Below are 18,402 nucleotides of genomic sequence, written 5' to 3'. Positions count from 1 at the left end.
GAGCATTGAGGGTATCGGGGAAACAAAACCCACTGTCAAACATGGGCCAGTCATTAACTTATTATGTAATTGCGGATCTTAAGATTAAAGATTTATGGATTCTGATGATTAACAATTGTTTCTTGCTTTGAGCTGTGCACTATCTAGTTATTATGGTGCACGCGAAAGTTTGGAGAGCATGAGAAAAGCGAAGAGTTCGCCGAGAGCAACTCTAGCTTCTTGAGCCATGTTTAAAATATTTTCGAGTACCCGCTGGGCTAGCAACGACAATGGCAGCAATACTATATAATTTCTACGTTTATTAACTAAATTACCTCTTGTAATTTTGTTCATTATTATTTTTTTGCAATATTCTCATTTTAGTTAGATTACAGTAAAAACCCGCGAGTAACAACCTATTATTTTTCAGGTAAGCCTAAACAGGTTCTTACATAAAGGGTTATTAACCCAAATTTAGGCTAATTAGGTTCTTAGTAGGTTCTTAATTTCTGAAGAAAAAATTTTAATATTGTTATAGAGATTTTAGTGGTATTCGGCCTATTCCTTTTAAAAAAATTGCATACCACATAAGTGCTTATGAAGCACTAATCATTAAGAATATACATGCACAGTAATGCTTTGTCCAAACTTATTTCCTAAAAGTACATTTTTAATCAATTTTAGAAATTAAGAACCTACTTCTAAATAGGTTCTTATAAAAATGGTATCCAATTCGCAAATTTTAGCCTAACAGGTTCCTTAATGTTAGGTTCTTACTCGCGGGTTTTTACTGAATTCCACAGAAACGAGCCGCCTAGTACGTAGGTGCTGATGGTCAACTAGAAAGTTTTCAAAGTAAAGAATTTCAAGATACATAAACACGAATAAAATACTCACAGTACTAGCTGATGAGTCTTACCTCCGACACGGGAAGCCATACCTTGCAATTGTATATACAAAAGAATCAGGAACATTGCAATTTGAAAAAGTAAGGCTTACGTTTTCAAGTTGTTTCCGCGCGTCTTCAAAAAGTCGATATTTAAAGCCGTAGCTTGATTAACGACACTACAACATTACCAAGTCTACATTGTTTCATTACTGTATGGTTTGAAATAATCCTCCCCCCCCCCCCCCCCTCTCTCTCTCTCTCTCTCTCTCTCCATTAAGTGCCCACTCAAAAGGTTTTGAAAAAAAAAATAAGCCCCTCGTTAAATCGTTTACGGTATTCCGTATGCAATCACCCGAGCCACGTGTAAAATTCAGGATTTTCAATAAATAACGTTAACTCAACAAATTATAAATCGTAAGCATATTTAGTAGGAATTGACTTGGTACACGAAGGATGGAAATCTTTAATAATAAATATAATATTTTAAGAGGAGGCCTCCAATCACCTAGGGGGTGGTTTTCAGGAGGGTCCTCTGAGAAAATAAATGTTAAACATTAAAATACATTAAAATCTAAAATACAATAAAAAGACAAAACCTATGTTGTATGCTAACTAAGATTAAAAACTAGGACAAGAATTAAAGTACTACTAGCTAAGGTTAAAAATGGGAAATAAAAAAGTATTAAAATCTAAAAGGAAGTACAAATGTCACAGATCTAAAATATAAAATAACTACCTACTGTCCTAAAAAAAACTAATTACAAATAGTTATCTATTAACATTATATAACATTGTGCAACTAAAAATATTTGTTCATAGTCTAAAATGTTTATCCAGTAAGAACCTTGTGAGGTTTTTTTCATCATCGACTGGTCATTTTAGTCCGCTTCTCAGCTCCGATTACTTCAAAATCCTCTGTTTGATTTGAAGTCGTCTTCTTTCTTGGTAGAACAAGGCGCCATAACAGATTAAGGAACTCAACTAAAGTAATTAACGAGACTCCAATAAACAGACCAAGTTGTCCGCCAATAGTTCCTAGCAAAGACTCTCTCTGAGGACAAAGAATGGTTTGATGCTTTCAGTGCATCTTTGTGACATTAGGCTAAAGTAAAGGCAGACAACAATATGGAAAATTGTTTTGATGTACTATAAATATAAAGGTTGGTTGGGTTGTTACTCTTTTGTCAGTACCTTGTTGCGTACCGTAAGATTACATTTTAACAGTCCTAAGAGTGTGCGCACTTAACTCTCGAGGTTAAATCAAACGAATTATTGTATAACTGGGAATCCTTAATGATACATTTTTGTCTCTTTTAAGAGACAAAGTAGACATCTAGATACATTAGAAACATGCTGATTGTTATCCAGCAGTCCTACACTTTCAGCTAAGCACGTAACAAAGTCATACATATCGTACAATAGAGTGTGTTCAGAAACGGCAGAATCAAAATCATTAGCGACGCTTAAAAAAGTAAAGTAATCCTTCTCTTTCAAACAGGCACGAGGTTGAAAACTACTGGGCGAATGATTCAAAGAGGTCTTTCAAGGTACGGTGGAGGCTTATAGAACACGAGTTGGATAAACGGAACACTTAGGGACAGCGTTTAGGCGTTCTAAACAGTTCTTGGGATAAGTTATAGTTATGGCAAATTATGTCCATACCGTTATGGCCGGGCTTTGGCTCATCTCCTTCACTTTCATGGAAGCAAAGTGGATATTCACTCGTACCATGTTATCTCTGGTAGTGTTTAAGTTTAAAAGAGAGACATAAACAAATGAAACCCTTAGCAACACATATTTTTCAACCATTCCTGACGAAAAAATCTTTATGTGGTGTACACCATGCAGACGTCGTACATACATCATGCTCGGCGTACCACCAAATAACTCATCATCCTTTACTTAAACACGATCAGGCTTTAAGTACTATGCTTTTGGGGTCGTGTGCTAAAGTAATGTATTACTAATATATGTTAGTATATACACACTCAGTGATCTTGGTGTTTCAAGCAATCTGATTGGTTCGCTATCTCGGGCTAATGAGCATTATTCACTCCCTACGGAGTGAATAATGCTTGATCCAAACTGAAACAAAATGGCCGGCGTAAACTCGCGTTTCGCCGGCGTTTCTGAATCGCAAATACTAAGAATACAAGAAGATGCTGAACCAGAAAAGACAAAAAAAGGCTAAGAAATTTGGCCTGATGGTTTTCAAAGTAAGAGAAGACTACATATTTCGCAATTTGCAGCACAATGTCCACACAACTCGAGTACTAAAACGATAAACAATTGCTCACCGTCAAGTCGCTCTTCGCCCGGCATCGGCAGAAATGAACACCGCAGATTTATCGGCAGCAACATCAAGTGTTATTCAACCAAGATCCTCCACGAATATTCAGGAAAACTTCTTTGTGCAAGAAAGTTTTCACCACAGTTCTGCACACATTCAGTATAATCCAAACTTTCAGGTGGATCCTTCGCCAACTGCTCTTTCAATTTTCAATTCAAGTGAACTTCAAAAGCTTTGATTCAACGGTCAAAATGTTTTGCAAGCAGGTTTTTGATTCAGATTGCAGGTTTGAGTGGTGTTAAAGGACCATTTTGCTAGATTGTGACGAGGATTTTATCGAAGATTAACTAGATTTGCCATGTTTGAAGATTCTGTAAACTGTTTCGCGCATGTCGGTTAGTGCCGCTTGTATGTACGTTTTCCACGCATGAATTGAGAGGTTAATTAAATCGACTTTAAATGGTTTCCTTCTGAAAACTTTGAGATCGCTTGCTGTTGAGATCACTTCGTGTGTATATACTAAAACAATTATTCTTTGAAATCGAGGTGAATAGCGGCAGAATATTCACCTCGATTTCAAAGAATAATTGTTAAATATTCTTCAGCATTTACCGAGCTAGCTAAAAGCCATTTTGCGACTTTGTAATCACAATACTTTAAAACTGTTATAAGATGAATAATGTCCGCAAAATCGAGTTACCTGGCTGATGTTAGATCCTTGACTGTTTGTCTTATCCTGGTGTTAGCCTTTTTTAAGAACCCGATTATATGGCCCTGAAAATAACCAAAACCGAAATCAAATGATCTTATATCATAGTAGTGGTAACCAAAAGTAATTGATGGAATAAAGCCTTGCATTCCAAATTACATCTTTGATGACAATTCTGTCGGTCAATTTTTAGCAGTTGTTTGTTAACTAGTATTAAAAATACAAAGGCTATGCCAACTAGAAAAAAAAAAAACGTCTGTAGCTCGAATTTTTATGTAGTAAACCTTACCATGTGTGTTTTGGCCGGCCATGTAGAGCTAGACACGGTATGGGTGAAATACAGTCGGCTGAAGAAAAAAATATTTCCAGATGCGATATAATTGCGGTTTTCAGTGACATGCGAACTCTGAAATACAATCCTCAATCAACGGTTTACGCTTTTTGCTGCCGTCAATCATCTTAGCGGACCTCTCGGGAAACAGATGTTCACTCAACCGGGTCAAAAGGTCACGTCTTTCAGTTGTGATTGGTAGATTTCGATCCATTTTGTTTGTTTCTGTTTGTCATGGCTCGTTGGCTGTCGCTATAATTATGATTGACGGCAGCGAAAAACGCAATGGTTAGTTGGATTTTGAATTTCCGAGTTCACATTTCACTGAAAACCGCAATAATCCTTAGCTTAGTAATTGTGTTGGACGAAAATATAAATGCTCATTGGACATTGGTATTATTAGTAAAGTGGTAAAACGCAATAATCCAACGTCACTTTCGGTTTTCGCGGTCTCGAACTTTGTAAGAGTTTGAAGCGAATACGTACAAGACTTGTGAAAGAAAATGAGTTCCCATTGAACGACTGTTAAACCTGAACAGCAGAACAACAGGTAGTTTTGATTTCGCATAATTTGATTTAACTTACCTACAGGGAGGATCGCAAGAACAATCGAGGGAGTCCTGGTTGTGAGAAATGCTATCCAGGCAGTCAGCTACAAAGAAAGTGTTGTTATTGTATTTATTAGTGAGAGAATAATGATTGCGCTCGACGAAGGAGAACGCATACTATTTGCGTCGTTTTTTTCCGAAATCAGTCCCGTGGGTGTCGATTTTTGACGCCACACCATTTCAGCAGTCCGGGTGCGATACCTAGCCGGGGTCATTCTGCTGTGTTCATTGGCGCTCTCACAGTACCTCTTTACACCCAGGTACATAAATGGGTACCGGCAAAATAAACGCTGCAATGGGCTTGCATCCCAACCAGGGCGAATACAAATACTTCTAGTATATAGCTGATTAAAGGAACATAGAGTTTACATTTTGTAACAGTACAACGAACACACAACTATACACAAAGCACTTGATAATATTACCTTGTGTTTGATTAAACGAGTCACACAAGGGCTGTTGGCGCGTGACAACGGAGACACAACCGCATTTTGTTCTCATCTCCTTTGCAACGCAGTTGCTAAGGCAGTTCTGCGAGCAAGATACACAATATCATGGATAAATTAAAGAAGAGTCCATCAGTATTCCTGGCGACTATCTATCTCCATCTTGATGTACTAGGTGCATTTCATGAACGAGAAGACCTAATCGCCAATTTTAGTACTTTTTACCGAAAAGCATTAATATCCCCACGACAGTGTCCCTTTAACTAGCCCAAAGTGGATGGGAGGAGGTAAGTGGGTTTGGCGCTTACTTTTACATTACCACACAAAAATGACAAATATTACCTTTTGAGAATAGCTGATATTGGTGTTACAGGTCCCTCCATTATAGGGGTAATCCAAAAGTGACACATTTTGCTGGAAGTTAAGAAAAAAAAAAAACAGTTCTCCGGAATTTACTGAAATGTGGAATTAGGACCAATATCATTCTTCGCTATTTTGCTGCCAGAAAATTATGCTAAGATATATAACTCCAAGGTTGATAAGCCTGCTAACTTTTGTTGAACGTGATTTGTTAAACTTACCGCTTGTAATGAGACGTAGACTGCTGAACCCGGCGCAATAAAGAGGCTACTTTCATCAAGGTCCGGCTTCACGTAGGGCGAGTGGACAGTGACAATTGCGCCAACAGAATCAGCCAGTATGCCAATGTATTCATCAGTATCGATAAATAACGCGAGTTTAAGACCTGAAATTAGAAATAACGGCTCGTCACACTTCAGTCAGTTTTTAATTCTTTAAGAGTTTTCATGTCCATAATTTTCAGGTAAACAACGAGAGCGATAAAATACCTCTCACAAATCTTACTGTTCCGTACAAATGCTCGCAATGTCGCGCGTGGCGCCGTAAAGAGGGTGGCCAAAACAACACGTTAACTAATTAAACAACATTAAACAAGTTGGTTGGAAAGTACGAACAGGCGAAACCATCATATACTTTGGCAGGGACGACGATGTACATCAGAGTGGGGTCTCAATAATCATGTCAAAGGTGTTCGCGCAATGCTTACAAACAAGTTAGTTGTTTAAAACGAACTCCCTTGCCGAAATTAAACATAAGCTTGCTATGTGAAATCTCCATCGTCATACGATGCCTCGAGTTTCAGGCGAAAATCAGTGTTGGATACGAATTACAGTCAAAACACCTCAAGCGTTCCTGTCAAGGGTGGATTATAAATGATTCCATTATCGCAAATTTGATTTCATTCTTTGCTTCAATATTCCATTCTTGAATTGAATATTTCAATGTTCAAACGGCGACCCAATTCAAAACTCGAATGTTGTTTGAATTGTTGTCTGGCTTCACGCGACAGGCACGTGGGAATTCGGCCTGAATTTGCATAAACTAGTCAACCGTCAAATGTCACACATGGCGTTTTCTCGCCATTTTGTTCTTCACGTTCTTACATTTCTAGACTGTCCACAGCCCTCTATTTTTTGTGTTTTTCGATCGATAAGCGCGGTGAGAACGGCGAGAGAACTGGACGCCAGCGCAAAACGGAAGAAGCAAGAGGGTGGGGGGCGGGGAGCGAAAAAAATAGAGGGGCTGTAGACATCTTTGGAAATATTGAATTTCCCGTTTCTCCAGAAACGGAAAATTCCCCTTGGCTGAAAGGCAGAAAAAGTGTCATCACCTTGACAACGGCCGATCATGATTGCTTGCAGGCGGCGTCTTGCGGTTGCTCGAGTTGTCATCACTATTAACATACTGTGATTTGCGATGGATCGATTATTGGAAGGCTCGTTGGAGAAATTTCTAAACGTTTCGTCGCTCAAAGACGAGCAGAAAGAGGCTGTTCACCACCTTCTTTGTTCGAAGGACGTAGACTACGGTAGTTGGAATTTTACCGACTGTACTACGGCGAAACAAATGCAAGAAGATGGGAATGTAAATGTAAACTTTAATAGTCAGCTCCCCACAGGGCTTTGTTGTTCTTGTTGTTTCGCCGCTAAAAAGAATCATGAATGATCAAATTGAATCACTTGGCCGGCATAACTTTTGCGGCATAACTTTTGGCGAATCACTTGGCCGGCATAACTTTGCCTCGCCGAAGACGTGTGAGGCGAACGTGACATTCTTTTGAATCGCTGGTCACGATCAACTTGCCTTGTAGGAGATTCTACGCCATCTATCGGTCGCGCTAGAGATTTCTTTATTAATTCAACATTGCTTGCTGCACTTCTAACTTTAGATGCACAAGATGAACACACTCTACTAGAACGAAATTCGTCTTCTTACACTGCGTTTCCCAAATCGATTAAGATGTCTGCCAACTTTTGCCGTAAACCACCTACGCGTTTTGGCTCGACAGATAAATTTTCCGTAGAGATGTACGATGTCTTGCCGAAGTTCCCCAAGCGAATCACGAATGAGCACCCGCATATTCTGCAACAGTCGGAGGGACCGCTTGATTTGGGCTTCTGCCTCTTTTTGCAGGTTTTTTGGGGATTGAAGAAGTCGACAGACGCAAACTCAACATCGAAATAAAAAACTCACGAGTTGTTTTGAAAACTGACACTAGTAGTCAATTAAACAAGCACTTTACCGTTCAAATTTAATTGGTCCGATTTAATTTAAAGGTCAAGAGGCGGAGTTGTAAATTACAAGGCGATGACAAGGGGAGGAGTCTAATACTTCCACTTTTATTCAAAGATGTCTACAGCCTCTCTATTTTTCCTTCGCCCGCTTCCCGCCCCCCTCCCCCGCGCGCTCGCGCTTCGCGCTAACTTCGTCTGCTTTTTTGCGTTGAAAAATCGCGAGGCTGTGGACAGTCTAATACATTTCAACCCAATGATAATACCAAAAGAGAGGTGAGACATTTTGATGCACTAAAAAGGCACAAAAATACTACTGGCAGAAGAAAAAGTGGGAAAAATGTCATTGACCCATTTTATGCAAATTGGGGAACTTTTTCAAATTCTCACTTGACTGTCGCATGAATGAAATCAACATTGGAGTTTTGAATCGAGTCGCCGTTTGAGCATTGAAATATTCAATTCAAGAATGGAATATTGAAGCAAAAAATAAAATCAAATTTGCAATAATGGCATCATTATTCCACCCATGACAGGAACGCTTGGTGTGTTTTGCCAGTAAAAGGGTGGATTGCTTTACCGTGTGGTCGTTTCAAAAAAATGGCAAACGCAAGAAATGAAGCAGACGAGGCAAAAAAATACCATATTTGTACTGAAAAAATGATGTTTGTAAAAAAGAATTTCTGTCGAAAATTGACCAGTCGTTTTTGCTCGTCGGAGCGTCTCTGAAAAGCCTATGATTTCAACGAGGTCCGATTTGGTTGATGGCTTAATTAAGATTTACATGGGACTAGAGGCTAGAAGAAAGCTAAATTGTGTTTTTGAGACTCTCGTTTAAGGTATGTGGTTTTGTTATAACTTACCTTGTCTATGACCAGGTTGTGTTACGCTTGTATCAGACCCATTGAAGGTGAAGCAGTTTCCATACACCGTGTCAAAAAAGTGAGAAAAATTTCTAAGAACAAAAACAGAAGTTATTTGCAGTAGAAAAAAGGATATGATAATGTGATGACGACGATGACGATGACGATGACGATGATGACGATGATGATGATGATGATGCTTATGAAATCCAATCAGTTAATGAATCACATGATATACTAAACGACTTATCCTGTAACGGGGATGTAACGCACGTGGAAATGTCACGCACGTTTGAATTTTCCAAGAGCTAAATGTAATTCTATGGCGTCAAATCCACTAATTGCCCATGGCGCTTTACAATAAAAAGTATAAAAAGATAAAAGAAACGAAAACAAAAACAAGGAAAAAAATTAAAACTCTAAAAATTATAAAAATAGCATTATTAATGAAACCAAAGCCTCCGAAATTCCCGCGACGACTTTCAATTATTTCCAGCTGTTCTAAAGGTGTTTTCCCCCCGAAATAACATGTTGTAATTCCTTCGTTAAACCTATATTACTCACCTGTAGGAACAATGAAGATGTTGTTGATTTCCAGGAAACATACAAGAAGTAATTAATTCTTCTCCTGGGTGTCCAAGTTTCCAAGCATCTTCCTTGTAATGTTCTGAGACATTCTTAAATAAATTGTCTTTGATTGCTTTCCTTTTTCGATCTGTTCAACAAATATCCAGACACAAATTATACCCAATCAATACCATCTTATTTAGCTTCAGCTGGGAGTCTGTGTACAAAGTATGATTAAATTTTGGTGAAAAAGGTTTTTATAATTATCAGTTACATTACTATTCAAGTTAATTCAAAGGGAAAAACATTGATTTCAAATTATGTGTAAGTGTTTGCTCATTTTACTCACCAATGTTTTCATCTGTTGGTAAATTCACCTAGACAGGATGTAAAAATTCCGTGTTATATTTAACCCAGAAATATATAATTTGAGTGAGCCATGTTTCTTTCAAGAAAACTGGAGCAGCTATATCAGTGACGGTGGAGCGTAATTTAAGTGGGGGAGAGGTTGGTAAAATGCTCCCTGTCTGCAAGGAAACAAAGGAACCCGACAAGATTGTCAAAATACGGTGCTGTTAGCTTATTATAGAAAATTAACGATACATGTTATTAATTTAATTATTTAAACACGTTAATTAAAAGTATCTAACCAGAACGTTTTGTTAATTATATTACGCGCAAATTTTGTTCGCGTTGTTAAAATACTTCGCTATATTCCTATAATAAGGTAAACGTAGAAACTGTTTTGTAAGTCTAAAGTGAGAGGGCCCACACTTTCGATTCAGCTTCGCCGTGCTTGTATGCACGAGATACCAGAAAATATGAAACCGTATTGGTTTTCATATTATGAATAAAAATAAGACTGTGAACTCGAAATTTCTAACAGGTGCATAAAAAAAAAAATTAAAATAAAAAAACTTGCCAAGTTTTTCCAGAGTGGAGATTTCTTGATTTCCGACTGCTTGAATGGGTTTATATTGCAAACTGTAACTGCTGGAAAACGGAGATGTTCTTTGTTGACAAGAGAGATATCAGTCTTCGTAGGGTAGGATAGATACGCCGCAATACTGTGATATATTTCATACAATGAGTAGATAAATGCAGCAATAAATATTGATATCCAAAAAAGTCGTGCTATCCAAGATTTGGCTGCAGCTACTCGACCAAGTCCATGTGCAGTTGTATCGGCGCAAAAGCCAAGAGCTTGATCCAGACGTGAACGTTTTCTTTCACTAGCGTCCATCTTGTGGTGGAAGCTAATATGGTGGCCTACGTGACTGGAATGCACGATGTATCTACTTTTGCCATATGTGATTTCAGCTTGGCAGCGAGGCTTAAGGAAAAACAAACGCGCAAGCACGAAAACTAACGAACACGTTTGTTCGCTTACAGGCTGAGATTTGACATGACGAATATATGCTATTCTTGAGGTTCTTTGGATGTGCTAAACTAAATTGACACTAGCTAGCTGTAAGGCTTGCTAGGCCAAATAAATATTAAACGTTCTAGTTTTTTTCATTAACTTTCTATTTTTTCCTAAATATTTAATTAGCTTAAAATCATCATATCTTAAAAGCAGGTAATATTCACAGAAATTGAATACACCTGTCAAATTTTATTTCAAATCTCAAGTTTCAATTTCGTGACGTTCTAACTAGTGATATATGTCATTTCGTTAAGAGATTTTATTCAATCGCAGCACTTCCGCAAACCATTGAAACATTTTATCGTCTGATTTTATCATCTAATTTATAAGCATTCTTTTTATGAAGTGTGGAAAAATCAAATTCACGGGTAGCGTTTTGTTCATCTTCCTTATATGGTATCTTTGGCTTTTTGTTGCCTTGACTACGATGTCTTAAATTAGTTAAATATTATTTAATAATTACAAATCAGTACACTTAGTATTTGTAAAAAAAAAAAATTAATTAAAAAACACTTGGTACAAAATGTGCTCAGTGTGATTTGTAATATTTCAAAAAATATATACTGTTAAAAAAAAGTCGGATGGTTATTTCTCGTGCCACACTAATGCACTACACCATTTTATAGACATATGATGTTATTAAGTGAAATTTTGCAAGGTTGTTTGTTTATTTTCTGGCTGGCATTATGAATTATCATTGTTGTGTAACATGCTGTTATGACTTGGCAGATGCCTTTAATTATCGACAGAACAACTGGTGGCCGAATTTAATTTTTTTAGTTTTTAAAAAGATTTTACTAAGCGATCGAATGTGATACAGTTTGTGTTTAAAATATCCGTTTGTTTTTATTTTCGCTGTCGGTGACTTCTAAATCGCAAAAATAGCTGTTGTTTAAAATTGTCTTGAATTAAAAAAGAGGAGAAGAAAACTGGAAAAACAAGAAGTATAACTCCCCATAGATATTGTTTAACACGCTTAAGCTCTTATCTCAATTAGTGTGCGATGACATGCTAACGTGAAAAATGACATGCCTGCGAAAAGACAATCGTGTGTCATGATATGGCTAGCTCAGTTGTGAGTAGACGCTCTCCGTAGAACAGTCGACTTACTACAAGTTGTCTTTTGACCACTCGATACAGGACTGCAATGCACTGCTTAGTACGAAGTTAAAATAAAAATAAAATTACAAGTAGTTTAATTCCACTATTTTCCTTTCCTTTCTCTCGTGTGTAATTTTATCGCCTCTCGTGAATTTTAGTTCTCAAGTGACAAATTCAGGGTAAAATTAAACGGTTTCAGCCTTATACGAGTTTCGTTGATCCCAATGAAGACGCCATTTTTGGATTAATACGAAGGGTAGAAGAAGGCGTTACCGAGATGAAAGCAAAGTCTGTTTTCTTTTATACACTCCCAACCAATCGATAGAATTTTAACTTTAACTTAAATTCGTGAAAACAGTTTTAACCATGCACTTCAACTTGCTTAATTCTTTCTAAATTTTAAGTTTGCGCATGGAATATTTGTGATTTACACTAGGTAACGTAACTTGATTTGGACTAAAATATGAGAAACAAATAATTAGCGCAATTTCTTGCAATTCCCTAGCATTATTTTAACTGACTCTTATTAAAAATCAGGCAAAAAAGCACTTTTCTCAGTTTTATTCTCCGCTTTGACTTTAGATACTGACTCGTTCCCAGTCGTCTCTTGTGCGAACATTGTAAGACGCGAAGGATGAGGTGTTCAGCAGTCGACTCAAGACAGACTCAAAAGACGACTCGGGGCGAGTCAGGCTCATGATGATGTTTTCTTGAGCAAGCAAAAGGGGAAAACATTCGTCGCGGGCACAAAATATTTCGGACGCAAATTTTGTGTCTGCAACAAATGTTGCGCGCACGGGTAAACAGGGAAACATTTGTGTCCGCAACAACGTGTCTGCATCACCACCTTAACATCCTTGGTGTCGTGAAAACCACTATTGTGCTGGTACCAATTCATTTTTGGTGGGGGTATTGTCTTTGGATTGTTTTGTTTCACTTTATTGCTGATCGTACTGTAGTGAGAGAGGTATTCGCAAGATAATACTACAACTAAAGAACTTAGACAAATGCGCGAAACTGTGTACGTTTATTCTTTTAAATAATATACCTAAACAGTGCAAAGTATGTTCCCTTGTTCGCAACAAAATTTCCATAGGAATGAACGTTTATTCGTTTGTCTCACGATAGAATCGCTTTGAGATGTTGATCGCGACGTTTCGACTGCAATACTGCTAGTCTTCATCAGGCGAGGTCGATTGTTTACGTGTCGCTATTAATGCACGTTGGTTCGCTGTGATTGGTGCATTTCGATCCTCATTATTATTCCGACTAACAGATGATGTTCCCACAGAGGTCCGCTTTGTAGTTGAACGGATGTTGTGTTTTATGATCGTAGGTATCCATGCTTCAGGAATTTCAATTCCACTGTCTCTATTTATGTTATTAGAATGAAGTCTTATTTGGATAACCTCTTGGACCCTGCGTGTGTATCGGTGAGGGTCACGATCGATAAACTTGACTTGATTCCATAAAGGAAAATGCCCCGTTTCGTTTGCATGCTCCGAAACTGCGGAGGTTTGTGTATGAGCAAGCCGTATGTCTCTGGCGTGTTCTTTTATCCTGTCTTGTATGAGGTGTTTGGCTCGGTCATATAGACACTTAACAATACCACGCTTCACTGACTGTGGCTGGTGTGAGTCATAGCCTAGCTAAGTATTGATCAGTGTGTGTGGGCTTTCTGTACACACTGGTAGTAAGAAGGCCGTTTGAGTCCCTTATAACTGACGTGTCGAGAAAGGGAATGCTGTTATCTTTCTCGGTTTCCATGGTGAAACGAATAGTGGGCTGTTGGTTATTGAGATGTTGTAAAAAGCCGTCGACTTGGTCTCGATCTAATAGCGGAGCTCTACAGCGGCCCGAAGGGCCGCAGAGCAGAGCCCCATACGCATGAAAGAAGGAACACTATCGAAATGAGTTTTCATGGTCAACATGGATAGCGGCATGGTTCGCGGGCGCGTACGTCGTACGTACGGAGTCGCGCAACATGGCCGCCATAGTTTGATGGTAGAAATAGTGAAGCAAGAAGGCCGTATAAAGGCGGCCGGATAAAGGCGGCCTTTAAAATTTAAAGAGGTTTGAAAAGAAAAACAAGAAGCAATGAAACAAAATGTGGCTGAAAATTACGTGTAGAAAGTAATCGACCGCCAAAAAGTGGACATTGAGAGCCATAATCGATCGATGACTTTCGTGTCTATCTGTAAAGCCAGCATCGTACATGAAGGAGTATCGAAAGCTTAATCGGGTTGATATAATAAACAAACCATTTTATTGCTACGGGGTAAAAAAAAAAAAAGAAAAAAAAAGAAAAAAAAACTTTGTGCCTCTGGGGTTTGAACTCACGACCTTCCGATCCGCAGACTGGCACCTTACCGATTGAGCTAATCCGACAGTCTCAGCGATTCACGTTGAATATATCCTATATCAATGTAATAGATATTGTGGAGTCTACTAAACTGCTGCGAAACTTTTACAGGATCGCGAAACTATTTTCTATTGCTAGAAAGCAGATAATTTACTGTACTCTAAAGTAATTTTTCGTGCCATGGGTAATGATTTTGCCCCGCTTTAAGATTATTATTTTTTAGTCCATGGGCCCGAGCAGATTTTGGTACCATTCAAAGGGACAAATTATGAGTGGTATCAGATTAAAGTGCATCAGAAGGAGTTTCAAAATTGAGCTGATAGCAATCACGAAAAAGTAGCTTAATAGGATTTTTTAAGAGTATAAAATTCTCCTTCTGCATGAAAACGAGGCTAAAGTTGTAATACAATTTAAAACTCTTATTATGGTCTATTTTTGCTCAATTTCATCTTGCAGTATTGGAAACATCATTATTAACTAGTTTTCTCAATAAATTGGTAAAAGTTTGAATTAATCAGTCAAACAGAACAAAATACTGTTTGAAGGTCCTGAATTGCATTCTGGGTAAATCCAAGATGGCGGCGGCTTTGCCTTAGGAAGGTGTGCGGTTATTTTGGTCTAAATTTTTCGATTTAAATCCCCAGAAAAGGACAAAGAAATCTCTTAAAAAAGATTAAGATTGTATTAAAAACTTTAGAAAACTATTTTTGGCAATTCTGAAGGAATCTAAAAGAGAATTATTTATACAATTAACTTACAATATCAGTCAAGAAATATTTCGCGAGGCGCGAAAGGGTATCAATGTTGTTCTGATTTTTGAAATAAACATTTGCTTCGCAGACGTTATTTAGCTCGGTACTGGTTTCCTGATGTTTGGGCACTGCTGTCTTTTTTTCGGAAAAGCTAACAACTATGTTGGAAAACACAGTTTGTTCTCTACAGTCGTACGCAAATAATTCAAAACTGTTTGCGCGCGCCAAGATGGCACGTGCGCGTGTTGAAAGACGACAGAAAAAAGGAATCGTGGTTGTTGCCAAGAGAAACAAGCGCTTTAAATTGAAAGATATTACATTGCGCTGAACGGAAATACTTCATTACTAAACCTGATTGCACCATGGAACAAGGACGTCTTGAATTGAACTGGGCTGAGGCATTCATTACCATCGAAAAGTTGCATCAGAGGTACAGTTAGTCTCTGTTGTGGTATGGGACCTGAAAGCGATTTTTCCTAAAGGATTTAGTCAATATGTCTCCCGCATTCCCAATGAAAACTTCTTTGGGGCATTTACGGCAGAAGATGTAATATATCGCTGATATTTCCTGTAATCAAGTTTGATTGGCTAATGCGAGGACAGGTGCGCAGAATAGGGAAAGGAACCCGGTTGGTGGGGTGGGAGAACGCGTGGCGAGCTCAAAGAATGTCAAAATAACCACGGAAGAGTCGTCACTGACTGACCAAAATGATAAAAATGCGTCGTAAAATATGGAAGACAGATGCGTCCTTTGTAGGCGGTAGTCCCACCTCAACTTTTACCTTAAAATCCTCTGTATATCGGAGAAACACCATTCAGCTTCAGTGGGGTGAAAAATCAGCCCCTTACATGTCACTTATTGCAGTGATGACAACAGCGACGATTTAAAAGCACCACAATAGATGGAGACTGAATTGAAATCAGTCCTCAATATTGCTGGAGAAAGGGAAATTCCTGTTTTATCACCGCAAATGTTGCCGTTAATGCGGGAATTAGATAAGCTCCGAAATAGAGGCGAGGCGGTTAAAACCCCACCGAAAAGAAGATCTTCAAATGCGAAAACACAATCTATGATTAGAAAAAAAAATTGTAATTAGAAAAGCATATATATGAAACGTTCCAAAAAATATAGAGCCTTTCAAATTTTCGAGCAGACGAAACTGTCGAAAGACTGTACGCTATCATTGTGAGCAAAGTTGTCGAAGCTGAGGAGGCAGCTAATAGTTACTCCCGCATATCGAGTACAATGCTTGACTTTTTGAAGAATTTAAGATTGTTAAAGTTACAACTAAATTTAAAGATGTAATTTTGTCGGCACGCGTTCATTTGGTGTCACACAGATCAAAGACTCCACTACTAAAAAGCACATTTAACAGAGCTGAAACAAGAATTCGGGAGTGTAATGCACTTTGAGAACTTGCTTAACATTGTCATCATCCGGTCATTATCTGTCCTTTTCGCGATTGGCGACGCAAAAGGCCTCCAACTCTCCTCGAACTGTTTGTAATTGACTACAGCTGGCCAGAGGTTCATCATATTCTTTACCATCAATTATCACAATAAGGGAGCAGCACCTAATGCAACAGTATCGAGGAAATTAAGGAACCTAGTTAGTACATTTGATATGCAATTATTCCACAAGAAGCTGTTCAAATAACATGACCACACAGCCTATTCACTAGGCATTCTCAGCTCATTAGCAGTGACACCTTTAAAGAACGCTTAGCATGGGGACAAGGCTGGTCGGGTCACCCTAGCCGTGAGAGCTGTGCAAAAAAGTAGTCAATGTTTCAGAAGAACTTGAGTTACATTCTGATAATTGGAAGTGTAAACCGCCCAGGAGGGAGCTATAAGTCCTTCTCCCAATTAGGAAATTAAAACGGCACTTTGTCTCCACAAATCCTGTCCTGACTCAAGAAAATAAAAAACCACTACCTCAGAATGACACCTCCCTTGCCTTTCTGGAATGTCCTACAGGGTAAGTGGTATCGCTGTCCAAGCCTGGCACTTTGGAACCCATCTCCCTCAGTGACAGTGGCTAAATTAGCAAGAGACACTTTAACCATTGCAAAAATCCCTGCATACAATGCTGGTTTAGCGCTGTAATCCTCGAGTAAGAAAATTATGGAATAATATTTGAACATACGATAGAGCATGCATAGAAGAAAAAGTTGCTTTGAATTTAACTGCACCTTGGTGCAAAAGTGAGAAAAGCAGAACGTAGGTAGTTGGGCTGGGTTGACTAATATATCAGTCCGCGAGGAGGAAGTGTCCAAAAACAATGTGGTCAATGTGCCCGCCACTGATAAGCCACAATTTTTGAAGTTCCTGTTCTTGAGCTCTTCGGAAGATTTTTTTTTTCAAAGACGTCAATTTATTTATTTTAAAAACCGAATGAAGTTCAGTACGAAAAGACTAGACAGCTTTAAGTTCTATGATGTTCTAATTTTTCAGAAAGGGAACAATGACTATTTCTCAGTCAGAATTTTTATCAACCGGCATTCAAGCCTGAATGCCGTCTCGTTCCGAATATTTTGTGGGTTACACTATCACATTTCACAGGTTTCGAAAGTTTGGCAAACACGCTGTAAGTTGCTCGTGTCGACTCGTGGTGTTTTCTTCTCAGTTAAGTTGTTCTCTTCTGTCAAAAAAACTTCGGAATTTATTTAATTATGATCTCGAGTTGTATCCAATTTCCATGCTTTCTGAAAACGACTTTTATCATTTCTCGTAGAAATAATAGACCCGTCATAACATGGTCATAACAATGTTATAGAAACTGTTTGTTCGTATGAAAAACGTCCTTGAAAACTATTGGTTTATGGTAAGTAGGCAAAATTTGTGTTTGATCGAGCCAAGTGACCCATCAGGCCGGAGCTTGTCCTGGTATCTGTAGCACTATTGCTACTCCCCTGGATGGGATGCTAATCCATCGCAGGGCTATCCCCCTGCGCTAACTTCGCCAGTACCATTTAATTTACACATGGGTGGAGAGAGGAATTGGTTTGTAGAACAGGTCGAATAAAAGCTCTGTGGCATTCTTTACAACCGAGTTATTAAGAAAATAATTTTGAGACAAAACAGTGTTTAGTATGCAGCCTTAATGTTTGTTTCCCTCTTAAATTTGGGGCACAAATAGGGCGGCCAAAGAAATGCGTATCATCAGTCGAGAAAATTCTTCCATTAATATTATTCACTTTCACTTAAAATTATTTTAGACATTACTTTGTAATTGATATCGCATCTGTAATTGAACAACACAATGAAGAATACACGTTTTCTGTGACAATTAAGAAACACGTTCATCCGGGACATCGCAAATGTCAAAATGCTTTATCCTCTAAACAAAGCACTGAATCGATATCAAATTTACAAGATTTTTATGTTCTTTATGTCAAGAATATGTAGAAAGAAAGAGTTTATAAGATACACCGGCAAGATTTGTAATTTGAATGACGTTAGATAAAAACCCCCACGCGCTTTAGTCA

At 38.3% G+C, this 18,402-nt stretch overlaps 2 protein-coding genes across 2 annotated transcripts in view; both read right to left on the bottom strand.

The window, feature by feature from the left end:
- Window positions 1-1,153: 1,153 nt before the first annotated feature.
- The window catches only part of LOC144658900 (bile acid-sensitive ion channel-like), a 30,484-nt gene continuing 13,235 nt past the window's right edge, over window positions 1,154-18,402 (bottom strand). The window contains exon 13 of the mRNA XM_078519502.1: window positions 1,154-1,329. The gene's annotated coding sequence lies outside the window, so the exon portion shown is untranslated. The remainder of the gene's footprint in view (window positions 1,330-18,402) is intronic.
- LOC144644452 (epithelial sodium channel subunit beta-2-like) lies at window positions 1,668-10,516 on the bottom strand. The gene is made up of 12 exons (XM_078503949.1): window positions 10,433-10,516; window positions 9,623-9,650; window positions 9,271-9,421; window positions 8,707-8,798; window positions 5,834-5,997; window positions 5,595-5,666; window positions 5,232-5,337; window positions 4,784-4,850; window positions 4,157-4,214; window positions 3,859-3,932; window positions 2,531-2,606; window positions 1,668-1,919 (listed from the first exon to the last, which is right to left on the bottom strand). Exons 1-12 carry the CDS (start codon window positions 10,514-10,516, stop codon window positions 1,731-1,733), a joined length of 1,161 nt encoding a protein of 386 aa, XP_078360075.1. The 3' UTR covers window positions 1,668-1,730.

Source organism: Oculina patagonica, chromosome 1, assembly GCF_052425735.1.
Source record: "Oculina patagonica isolate OP01 chromosome 1, crgOcupat, whole genome shotgun sequence".
Classification (NCBI taxonomy): Eukaryota; Metazoa; Cnidaria; class Anthozoa; order Scleractinia; family Oculinidae; genus Oculina; species Oculina patagonica.
Note: the sequence above shows the minus strand (reverse complement) of the source record. Positions and strands in the feature narration are given on the sequence as shown.

Bases quoted from the DNA above. Each gene is read 5' to 3' on its own strand.
- LOC144644452 (XM_078503949.1), bottom strand. From the start codon at position 10,516: ATGGACGCTAGTGAAAGAAAACGTTCACGTCTGGATCAAGCTCTTGGC. The intron at 5,667-5,833 runs GTAAGTTTAACA...CTTAACTTCCAG, and splicing joins TCTACGTCTCATTACAAGCG to CAAAATGTGTCACTTTTGGA. The intron at 3,933-4,156 runs GTAAGGTTTACT...GGTTATTTTCAG, and splicing joins GGCCGGCCAAAACACACATG to GGCCATATAATCGGGTTCTT.